Raw genomic sequence first — 11,510 nt, forward strand, 5'->3', positions numbered from 1 at the left:
ATGTATTTTGAAGTACTTCATGTTTAAGTCAGTCATACCAGATTGCTCCATTGTGACTTACGTAAAGGGCTAATTACGTGCTACATACTATGTAACAAGCTGCTACTAAGCAGTAAGTATTTCTTGAAATTTCTTTTTAAAAAATGTCTCGTTTGTTCCATAAAACTACAAAATTCCTCTAAATCCAATCCTATTCAAGCTCTCAATTCAATCCCTCTTCTGCTCCATGTCACATCACAATCTATTTTCTTGTCCAATAAATTTCTGAATGTCACAATCTTTAGTAGAAACAGTTTGATTGCCCAACAAATCTTCAATGGGTTGAGAATCCTTTTCAAAATGTAGCAAATATGGAGCTAATCTAATGATTAGAATGAATGACTGTTACAGGCACCATAATATGCAGTAATTTCCTCCATATTGAAGTTGGGACTAATGCCCAAATTTGATGTGGGATAATCAGTAAGAAAGGCTGGACAGCCTTCTATGGTGATAAACTATGCTATATTCGCAGGATTTATGAAGGGTTATTTTATTTGAGAGCTTGGATTTGGAGTTCAATGATGAAGGATTGGAGTGAACAGAGTGCTGCAATTAACAAACAGCCCCAGAATAACAGGAAATGATTGGTAAAAAACAGGGATAGTTTAGGTTTCTACTTTCTACACCCAAAAATGACCTAATTACTCGCTTATTCTTGTGCTTACTTAGAAGTAAGAACAATGGGAAGTCCTTTAGCTGAAATCACTTTCCTGCTGTAGGTATTGCAAACTCTTCAGAAATTGTAAATATCTAGGCTATCTTTGGCCACTGCTTGTTTGCAAATTATCTTTGGATCAATAAATTAAAGGCAAATTTCTCATTTTTCATTTTTGATACAAAATAGAATTTCTACTCTAGTTTAATCTAAATGTATATGTGTGTGAAACTCCCTCCTAGAAATTTGAACCTTGGCCCTTGCCTCCCACACCCCACAAGCATTCATACTTGTGGAGTGACCACCGGTGGTTCCTTTTTCAGGGTATGAGGGAGGGTGTTCACTACCCTCACCCTTCCCTTTTTTTTTTTTTTTTACATCCTCTCTATTCGACAAGATAGATGGGGCTGGCTGCAATGGGTATTACACATGTTCATATTATCAGTCCGTAGCTAGAGAAGATTATTCCTGGGTTTATGAGCTTTCATTAATAGGGGGGAGGGGGGGAACTATGTCATCACCATTAATAATAAAAAGAGTTAAGCAATAAAATATTAAAAAATAAAAAAAAATAAAAAAAAAAAAAAAAAATAAATCCCCCCCGGGGTTTTTTTTTTTTTTTTCTCCCCAAAAACTTTTTTCCTGTTTTTTTTTTGGTTTTTTTTTTTTTGGGGGGGAAAAACTTTAAAAATATATATTTTTTTTTTTTTTTTTTTTTTGTTTTTTTTTTTTTTTTTTTTTAATATTTCTCCGGTTCCCACCAATTTATGTTTTTATTTTTGTTTTTTTTGGTGGGAAAAATAAAAAATAAAAAAACCCCCCTTTTTGTGTTTCCCAAAAGAATATTTTCCCCAAAAAAATCCCAATCCCCCCTCGGTAGGGGGGGAAAAAGGAAAAAAAAAGAATAATCCGTTTTTTTTTTTTTTTTTCTCCCCACTTGTTTTGTGGACTTGTTTTGTCTATGTCCATTTTGGACTTCAAATCGTCATCCTCGTAGGATGATCCGTCCACTTTGTGGACTTATTTTGGTCAAATCGTCATCCTCGTGGGATGATCCGTCCACTTTGTGGACTTGTTTTGTATCCGTCCATTTTGGACTTTAAGTTGTCATCCTTTTAGGATGATCTGTCCACTTTGTGGACAATAATAATAAAAAATCCATGTAGAAAATCAAAACTGTATCTGATTATTCTTCTTAATAGAAATGCGTAAGGAAAAGTACCTGCCCCCTTGGGCTTAAAAAGGCACGAATAGATTGTAGCAAAAATAGTTGAAGAAAAACTAATAATTAAAAAGCTTAAAATAAACTGATCAATTGGGGGATCGTTGCTGTTCGCCGTGTTACTACTACTGGTAGTACTTTCTCAAGTGCTCGGCATTCCATGGATGTGGCAGATTCTTTCCGTCTATCATCTCCAGGTGGTAGGTGCCTTTTCTTTGCCATGACGTAACTTGGTAAGGTCCTTCCCAATTGGGGCCGAACTTTCCCTGTGTAGGGTCTCTAGTGGCACCCATGACCTTCCTGAGTACGAGGTCTCCTACTTGGAAGTCTCTGTGTCGGACCCGAGAGTTGTAGTGTCTGGCCATGCGATCCTGGTATCTAGCGAGCCTTTGTTCCACCGCCGACCTAATCTCGTCTATCAGGTCCAGCTGTAGCCGCATTGCTTCATCATTCCTGCTTTCGTCATGGTTGTGAATCCTGTAACTTGTGAGCCCAACTTCGGCCGGGATGACCGCCTCGCTCCCATACGTAAGTCGGAATGGTGTCTCTCCTGTTGGGGTCCTCGCCATTGTCCTGTATGCCCATAGTATGCTCGGCAATTCTTCAGGCCATATGCCCTTTACCCCCTCAAGCCGAGTCTTGATAATTTTAAGTAAGGATCGGTTCGTGACTTCAACCTGGCCATTAGCCTGAGGATGGGCGGGGGATGAGTCGTTGTCGAACTGCCTCCCGCTATCCGAGACAAGGACTCTAGGAATACCAAACCTGCATATGATGCACCTCCAGACAAAACTTCTAATGTTCTTCTCCGTAATGGTGGCCAAAGCTTCCGCTTCTATCCATTTTGTAAAGTAGTCAATACCCACTACCAGGAACTTCAGCTGTCGTACCGCTGTTGGGAAAGGTCCCATAATTCTAGTCCCCACTGAGTGAACGGCCATGGAGCCATCATCGGGGTCAGTTCTTCGGTTGGCTGCCTGATAATATTGCTGAATCTTTGGCATTTGTCACAGCTTTTAACGTAAGTCTCGGCATCCTTCTGCATGGTTGGCCAGTAATACCCAGCTCGTACCAGCTTGTGCACCAATGACCTCGATCCAGAATGGTTCCCACAGATTCCTTCATGTACCTCCCTCATTACGTAGTCTGCCTCTTCGGCACCTAGGCATCTTAGATATGGACGGGAGAAACTTCTTTTGTATAGTATGTCTTTTATCAAGACGAACCTTGCCGCTTGGACCTTCAGTTTTCTTGCTACCTCCTTTCCGTCTGGCAATACCCCGTTCTTCAAGTATGAAACTATCGGTGTGGTCCAGGTGCTTTCGGAGCATATCTCCTGCATGTTGCCGGGATCTATCAGTGGAGAAAATTGAACAAAAGAAAGTACATTACCCAGGGTTATCATATACTCTGCTGAAGCGGTTTTGGCTAGGCGGTCGACGAGCTCATTTTCTCCCCTGGGGATTTGGATGATCTTGGCTTCTAGGTCGTCGATTCTTGCCCTTACTTGATTAAGGTATCTCTTCATCCTTTCCCCCTCGCATTCATAATCTCCGTTCACTTGATTGGTCATGACCTGAGAGTCACAGTAAACGACTACGCTCGCGGCTCCTGCTGCTTTGGCTAGGTCGAGGCCTGCTATCACTGCTTCGTATTCCGCTTCATTGTTGGTGGTGGGGAAGTCAAGACAGACCATACATTCAATCCTGTCTCCTTCAGGTGACAGCAGTACGATGCCGGCTCCCCTGGCTCGTCTATTGGATGATCCGTCGGTATATATGCTCCACTGAGGGGACTCTTCTGCCCCCTTGTCTTCGTCACGAGTAAATTCTGCTATGAAGTCGGCTACGATCTGTCCTTTAATGGCTGTACGTGGGCGGTACTTGATATCAAATTCGCTCAACTCTATTGCCCACAACGTCAGTCGACCTGCAGTTTCAGGATTGCTCATTGCCCTTCGCAAGGGCTTGTCGGTCATTACATTCACCGTATGGGCTTGAAAGTAGGGCTTGAGCTTGTGAGCTGCCGTGACTAATGCAAAGGCGAGTTTCTCCATAGGTGGGTATCTTTCTTCGGCACCGTGGAGCTCCCGGCTGGCGCAGTATACGGGCTTTTGTACCACGTCCTCTTCTCTGATTAAGGCCGCACTGACTGCGACAAGGGAGATAGCCAAGTAGAGGAAGAGTTCTTCACCTGGTTACGGGGGGCTCAACAGAGGTGGTGAAGATAGATAGGCTTTTAACTCCTCGAATGCTCGCTAACACTCGTCCGTCCACTCGAAAGACTTCTTTAACGTGCGAAAGAAGGGCAAACACTTGTCCGTGGCTCTCGACACGAATCTATTTAATGCCGCTACCTTGCCGTTAAGGCTTTGTATTTCCTTCACATTTCTCGGGGGAGCCATCTCTATTATGGCTCGGATTTTGTCTGGGTTAGCCTTAATCCCCCTTTGAGATACCATGAATCCTAGGAATTTTCCTGCTGTTACACCGAAGGCGCACTTTCCCGGATTGAGCTTCATGTTATAGGATCAAAGCGTGCCGAATGTTTCTCTAAGATCTTCCAGGTGATCTTCCTCCTTTCGGCTCTTCACTAGCATGTCATCGACATAGACCTGGACATTCCTCCCGATTTGCTGCGCGAACATCTTGTTCATCAGCCTTTGGTATGTTGCGCCCACATTTTTTAGGCCGAATGGAATTACTTTGTAGCAGAAGAGGCCTTGACTAGTCACGAACGAAGTCTTTTCCTGATCAGCTTCGTGCATGCGGATCTGGTTATAACCTGAGAAAGCGTCCATGAAGCTTAGTAACTGGTGTTGAGCCGTCGAGTCTAATAGGACGTTGACCCTTGGAAGGGGATAGCTATCTTTGGGACACGCTTTGTTAAAATCGGTGAAGTCCACGCACATCCGCCACTTGCCGTTCGCTTTTTTAACCATTACTACATTCGCCAGCCAATCGGGATAGTAGACTTCCTTAATGAAGCTTGCCTCTTGTAGTTTGCGGACTTCTTCCGTAATTGCTTGGTCTTGTTCTGAGGCGAACACTCTCTTCTTCTGTCGGACGGGTGAAAAGGAAGGCAACACATTCAATTTATGTACCATGACCGAGGGATTTATTCCTGACATGTTGTAATGACTCCAGGAGAACACGTCTTGATTGCTCCTCAAGAAAGTTATGAGCTCTTGACGGATTGCAGGGTTAGCGAGTGTTCCGATCTTGGTTGTTCGATCCGGATTGGAGCTGTCAAGAGTTATCTCCTCTAGCTTCTCTGTTGGTTCCGTCACCGTTCGGTGCTCTTCTATGTTCAAGGCCTGGATTTGGTCTTCCATCTCCATCATGGCCACATAGCATTCCCGTGCGGCCATTTGACTTCCGCGTAGCTCTCCTACTCCATAATCCATAGGAAATTTGATCATCAGGTGGTAAGTTGAGGTTACCGCCATCCACGAGTTGAGCGTGGGTCGTCTGAGGATAGCATTGTAGGCAGACGAGCAATCGACTACCAGGAATGTTACGTTCCTGGTGATTTGCTGGGGGTAATCGCCTACCGTCACTGATAACGTGACCGCGCTCAAAGGGAATACCCGGCTTCCTCCGAAACCAACGAGTGGGGCGTTCATCAGCATTAATCGATCCTTGTCCACCCTCATTCGCTGGAACGCCGGATAATACAAGATATCGGCTGAGCTGTCGTTGTCGACCAACACCTGGTGCATGTTGTAGTCTCCTTCCCGTATGTTGACAACGAGAGCATCATCATGTGGATGGTGCAGGCGTTGTGCATCTTCTTCTGAGAACCCGATAATGGGGCCTTCTCTCCTTGCTATGTTCGGCACAGTGCCCGTCAGCTGAATGCTCTGTACCATCCGGAGGTACATTTTGCGAGCCTTTTTTGAAGACCCGACTGCAGCTGTTCCTCCGACTATCATCCTTATGTCCCCTATGGGGGGTCTTGGTCGCTCGTTCTCTCTCCGGGGGTGCTATTCTTGTGGGGGTGGATCTGTTCTCTCCTTACTGATGAACTTTTACAGCTTTTCTTGTCGGATAAGGGCTTCAATCTGCTGCTTCAAGTCGTAGCAATCGGCTGTGTCATGACCATGGTCACGGTGGAAGCGGCAATATTTGTCCCTAGATCGTTTGTTGGGATCACTCTTCAGCTTTCCAGGGAACGTCAGGGCCCCTTCGTCCTTAATTTGCATTAGGACTTGGTCTATCGGGGCGGTTAATGGGGTGAAACTTGTGAATCTTCCCCCCATGGGTTTAGGGCGTCTCTCCTCCCTTCGGTCTCCTACCCTTCCTTTCTTCCGCCCCTGGTCCTGTCGGGTGTCTTCTTGCCTCTCTCTTTTCTTGGGCCTCTCTTCTCAGGCCAACAGTGCGTCTTCAACGTTCATATATTTGGTAGCCCTGTAAAGCACTTCTGACATGGTCTTTGGGTCGTTTTTGTATAGGGAGAACAAAAACTTACCCCTCTTCAGCCCATTCGTGAATGTTGCTACGAGTATCTTGTCGTCGACTTCATCAATCGAGAGCGCCTCTTTATTGAAGCGGGATATGTAGGCTCTTAACCTTTCTTCCTCTCGCTGCTTGATATTCATTAAACAAGCTGTGGACTTCTTATACCGATATCCTCCGATGAAGTGCGTAGTCAATTGAGCGCTTAGCTCCTTGAAGGTGCTGATGGAGTTGGGTGCTAGCCGGCTGAACCAAATCCTTACTGCGCCCTTTAAGGTTGTAGGAAAGGCCCTGCACATAATTGCATCTGCCACTCCCAAAAGGTGCATCAGGGTCTTGAAGGTCTCTAGGTGATCTAGAGGGTCCTTGACCCTGTCATAGCTATCCATATGTGGCATGCGGAACTTACTTGGCAGGGGGAAGGAGTTGACGGTGGTCGTAAATGGCGAGTCAGTCCGGTTGGCAAGGTCGTCAAGGTCACTGGACACTCGTCCCTTGAGAGCGTTCATCATCACTTCCATTTGTTCCTTTATCGTCTGCATCTTCGCGATGATGGGTGGCGGAGCCGCATCTGCAAGAGAGGGAAGGCTCGTGTCCTGTCGCTCTGGTCTGCTTGGGGCGTTGCTAGCCTGTGGTCCTTCTTGATTCCTCTTTTCAGCGCTGGTCCCTTCTTGATCTGCTCCTTGGTTATTAGGAGCCGCATTTTTCTGGTTCAGCTGTTCTTCCAAGTCGTGGTTTTGTTTGGTGAGGCGCTCTACGGTTGTGGCGAGCGTCTTGACCTGTCTCTCAAGAGCAGTCGTGGGGGCTTCTTCTTCTTGAACATCGTTAGTGGTCGCCATTGAGCGAGTGAGTACCATGTAACTCTTTTGTCTAGGAAGCGATAATGTGCTACATTTCCCACAGACGGCGCCAACTGATGATGCCGAAAATATCACCAATAGGTCACACAGCCCTCGCGACTCAAAGTGAACCTGCACAACAAAATAACAAAAGACCTTAGAGAGCATCGGTGTGGTGCCGGCCAAATACTCTTCGAAGGTCAAGTTAGAATTATTCTCACAACTCTAGAGTGCTAGAGAGGGTAAATTAAGCGTACCTTCTTTTGCGAGGGTATTAGGGATTTTATAGTGGTAGATGATCGGCTATTCCTCCTTGGTGTGGAAGTCTTTTCCTTATAGAACTCTACTTGAATATTTCCAAGCGTGGTGAGCAAGGTTTTTCCTTGTAGAGGAGATCTACTTTCAGTGTGCGTATCTTCTAGAATCACCCTTTGCCCCCTCAAGCCGAGTCTTGATGATTTTCAACAAGGATCGGTTTACAACTTCAACTTGGCCGTTGGCTTGGGAGTGTGCAGGCGAGGAATAATGGTTCTGAATTCCAAAGTGTAAGCAAAAGTCCTTGAAGAATGCATTGTCAAATTGTCGTCCGTTATCAGACACCAATACCTTCGGCACTCCAAATCTGCATACAATGTTCTTCCACACGAAATTTTTCACATTCTGTTGTGTGATATTTGCCAACGGTTCTGCTTCCACCCATTTGGTGAAGTAATCGATGCCCACCACTAAGAACTTCATCTGCCTTATTCCCAAAGGGAAGGGACCCAAAATATCCAATCCTCATTGTGCGAAGGGCTACGGTGCCACCATTGGGGTGAGGTATTCCGATGGTTGCCTGAGGACGTTGCTAAATCGCTAGCACTGGTCGCAGACCTTAACGTATGCTTTAGCATCAGCTTGCATGTTCGGCCAGTAATACCCTACACGGACGACCTTGTGGACAAGTGATCTGGCTCCTGAATGATTGCCACATGCCCCTTCATGAACTTCTCTCAGTACGTAGTTTGCTTCGTCCGGAGCTAAGCATCTAAGGTAAGGCTGAGAGAAACCTCTCTTGTATAGCACTTCATTCATAAGGACGTATCTTGCTGATCTCACCCTCACCTTCTTGGCCTCATCCTTCTCTTCTGGTAGTCGTCTGTCTTTCAAGTATGATATAATGGGGGTCATCCAATTTTCTCTGTTATCCACCTGTTGTACTTCCGGGACATCTATACTTGGCATATATTGAACTTCATCTGACTTCTTTATTGATTCATTTGCTAAGGCTTCTTTTGCTATAGTATCAGCTTCCACATTATCCTCCCTTGGGATTTGAATGAAGTCAGCTTTTTCAAATCTTTTCACAAGACGCATCACCCTACCAAGGTATTTCTTCATTCGTTCTTCCTTCGCTTCATACATCCCATTTACTTGCCCCATGATCAGTTGAGAATCCCCCATGACACATATGGACTTGGCTTCCACGGACGTAGCCAATTCTAGCCCTTTGAGGAGGGCTTCATACTCGACTTCATTGTTAGTTGCTTGGTACTGTAGACGGACTTTATGTTTTAGTTTATCTCCTTTTGGCAATTGCAGGACCACACTAATTCTTCCTGCATGCCGTGTAGACGAACCATCCACGTGGACGATCCATCTCTTACTGTCTTCTGTCTCATTATGACTTGGGGTAAACTCCGCAATAAAATCTGCTAGGGCTTGAGCTTTTATGGCATGCCTTGGTTGATACCTAATATCAAACTCACTGAGCTCCACAGCCCACTGGATTAATCGTCCTGCAGCTTCCAGTCTATTCATTGCCTTCTTGAGCGGGTGATCTGTCATGACATTAATGACATGCGCTTGGAAATAATGCCTCAGCTTCCTAGAATCGGTGATCAGTGCGAAGGTTAATTTCTCCATTTGTGGATACCGTCCTTCCGCTCCTTTCAATGTCTTGCCTGTATAGTACACAGGTCTTTGCACTTTATCTTCCTTTCTTATCAATGCTAAGCTCACGGCATGCAGGGTTACCGCTAAGTATAAATATAATTCCTCTCCCTCCACTGATGGACTCAGCAGCGGTGCCTTGGTAAGGTATGCCTTCAAATCTTCGAAAGCTCTCTGACACTCGTCGGTCCATTCGAATGCTTTTTTGAGAACCTTAAAAAATGGCAAACACTTATCAGTAGCTTTAGAGACAAACCTGTTAAGCGCAGCAACTCGTCTAGTGAGGGATTGGATTTCCTTGGTATTTTGCGGTGGCTTCATGTCCAATATTGCTTGAATTTTATCTGGATTTGCTTCAATTCCCCTGTGGGAGACCATAAAGCCAAGAAATTTCCCTGACGATACTCCAAAAGTGCATTTGCTAGGTTTCAGCTTCATGTGATACTGTCTCAGTGTGTCAAATGTCTCCTGCAGGTCGTCTAGATGCCTTCCCTCATCCTGACTTTTCACCAGCATGTCATCTACATAGACTTCCACATTCCGCCCAATCTGTGGACGAAACATGTGGTTGACCAACCTCTGATATGTCGCCTTTGCGTTCTTTAAACCAAATGGCATTACCTTATAGCAGAATAAGCCTTGACTGGTGACAAAAGATGTCTTCTCTTGGTCAGCCTCGTCCATCCTTATCTGATTGTATCCCAAAAAGGCATCCATGAAGCTAAGCAATTTGTGGCCTACAGTTGAGTCCACTAACTGGTCAATGCGCGGTAGCGGATAACTATCCTTAGGGCAAGCCTTGTTTAGATCAGTGAAGTCCACGCACATTCTCCACTTGCCATTTGCTTTTTTGACCATTACTACATTGGCCAACCAATCCGGGTAGTACACTTCCCAAATGAACTTCGCTACCATCAGCTTTCGGACCTCGTCCTTGATTGCACCATCTCTATCAGGGGCAAACACCCTCTTCTTTTGTCGCACAGGCTTGGAGAAAGGACATACATTCAAACGGTGGGTAATGACACTAGGGTCTATACCCGGCATATCCTCGTGGCTCCACGCAAACACATCGATATTTTTCTTTAAAAACTAGACGAGGTCCTTTTTAATCTTCTCTTCTAAATCTGCTCCAACCCTGGTACACCTCTCAGGGTTATCTTCGTCCAGGGAAATGTCTTCCAATGTTTCAGTAGGCTCTGCTACAACTTTCTTTTCTTCAATATTCATGGCTTGAACTTGTTCATCCATGGCCAACATGGCCAAGTAACATTCTCTTACTGCCAGTTGGTCCCCTTGTACCTGCCTTACCCTGTGTTCTGTTGGAAACTTGACTGATAAGTGGTAAGTAGAGGTAACGACTTTCTAACTATTCAAAGTTGGTCTCCCAATTATGGCATTGTAGGAAGATGGACAATCTACCACAAGGAAGTTCACATCCTTGGTGATTTGTCTTGGGTATGCCCCCACTACCACGGATAAGGAAATAGTACCAACTGGTTGCACCTTCATCCCACCAAAGCCTACTAGGGGGAGTTCACTGGACGGAGCTGGTCTCGTCCTAATCTCATCTGCTGAAAATCTGGATAGTATAAAATATCTGCTGAGCTTCCATTGTCCACAAGCACTCTTCTAGTTGTGTAGTTCGCAATTAATAAGGAGATGACAAGAGCATCATCATGGGGGTGATGAATTCTGTCAGCGTCCTAGTCCGTGAAAGTGATTGCCTGCTCGTCCGTGGACCTTGCTCTTGGTGATCGTCCAGAAAGTTGGACGCTCTACACTACCTTCAAGTATGCTTTCTTAGACTTGGACGACTGGCCAGTTGAACTTCCCCCAATAATGACTCTTATCTCCCCGAGTGGTGGTCGTGATGATTCTTCTATCTTCCCTTTCTGTTTCTCGTCCCTCTGGTATCGTCCTAGAAACCCCTCAACTTCCCTTACCTTATAAGATTTTCAATTTATTGCTTTAAGTCGAAACACTCGTCTGTGTCATGACCATTTCAGGGATCCCCCTTCATTTTCTCCGGCCATTTCAGGGAAGGATCATCCTTAATTTGCATAAGGACTTGCTCAAGTGGAGCGTTTAGAGAGGTATATTGCTGGTTCCGTACTGAAGAGCCTGGCTTCTTACTTTCTCAGTCTCTCCTTTCCTCCGTCCGTCCCTTCTTTGGACGAGTGCCTTGCTCGTGATGGCGACTGGGATTTGCGTCCATTCTTTCAGACCTCTTCCTCTTCTTAGCAATGATCACGTCTTCTGCATTCATAAAATTCTGAGCCGAATGGACAAGTTCGGCCATGGACTGGGGCTCTTTCTCATAAAGTTTGTGTATAAACAGATCCGAATTCACCTCATTATGG

General features: G+C 45.3%; 2 protein-coding genes across 2 annotated transcripts; both read right to left on the bottom strand.

Moving 5' to 3' along the window:
* Positions 1–2,796: 2,796 nt before the first annotated feature.
* LOC115961853 lies at positions 2,797–3,897 on the bottom strand. Its single transcript, XM_031080761.1, has one exon. It carries the CDS (start codon positions 3,895–3,897, stop codon positions 2,797–2,799), a length of 1,101 nt encoding a protein of 366 aa, XP_030936621.1.
* Positions 3,898–7,336: 3,439 nt separating this feature from the next.
* Positions 7,337–10,194, bottom strand: LOC115961854. Its single transcript, XM_031080762.1, has 5 exons — positions 10,012–10,194; positions 9,404–9,645; positions 8,140–9,211; positions 7,846–8,050; positions 7,337–7,347 (listed from the first exon to the last, which is right to left on the bottom strand). Exons 1-5 carry the CDS (start codon positions 10,192–10,194, stop codon positions 7,337–7,339), a joined length of 1,713 nt encoding a protein of 570 aa, XP_030936622.1.
* Between the last annotated feature and the right edge of the window lie 1,316 nt (positions 10,195–11,510).

Source organism: Quercus lobata, chromosome 9 (assembly GCF_001633185.2).
Source record: "Quercus lobata isolate SW786 chromosome 9, ValleyOak3.0 Primary Assembly, whole genome shotgun sequence".
In the NCBI taxonomy this organism is placed as follows: Eukaryota; Viridiplantae; Streptophyta; class Magnoliopsida; order Fagales; family Fagaceae; genus Quercus; species Quercus lobata.

What these genes read in the sequence shown, in the direction of transcription:
- LOC115961853 (XM_031080761.1), bottom strand. Translation starts at nt 3,897, where the DNA reads ATGACCGACAAGCCCTTGCGAAGGGCAATGAGCAATCCTGAAACTGCA.
- LOC115961854 (XM_031080762.1), bottom strand. Translation starts at nt 10,194, where the DNA reads ATGCCGGGTATAGACCCTAGTGTCATTACCCACCGTTTGAATGTATGT. An exon ending in ACCCGGATTGGTTGGCCAAT is followed by an intron (nt 9,646 to 10,011) that starts GTAGTAATGGTC and finishes GTGAAAAGTCAG; the next exon opens with GATGAGGGAAGGCATCTAGA. An exon ending in TTGTCCACAAGGTCGTCCGT is followed by an intron (nt 8,051 to 8,139) that starts GTAGGGTATTAC and finishes CAACGTCCTCAG; the next exon opens with GCAACCATCGGAATACCTCA.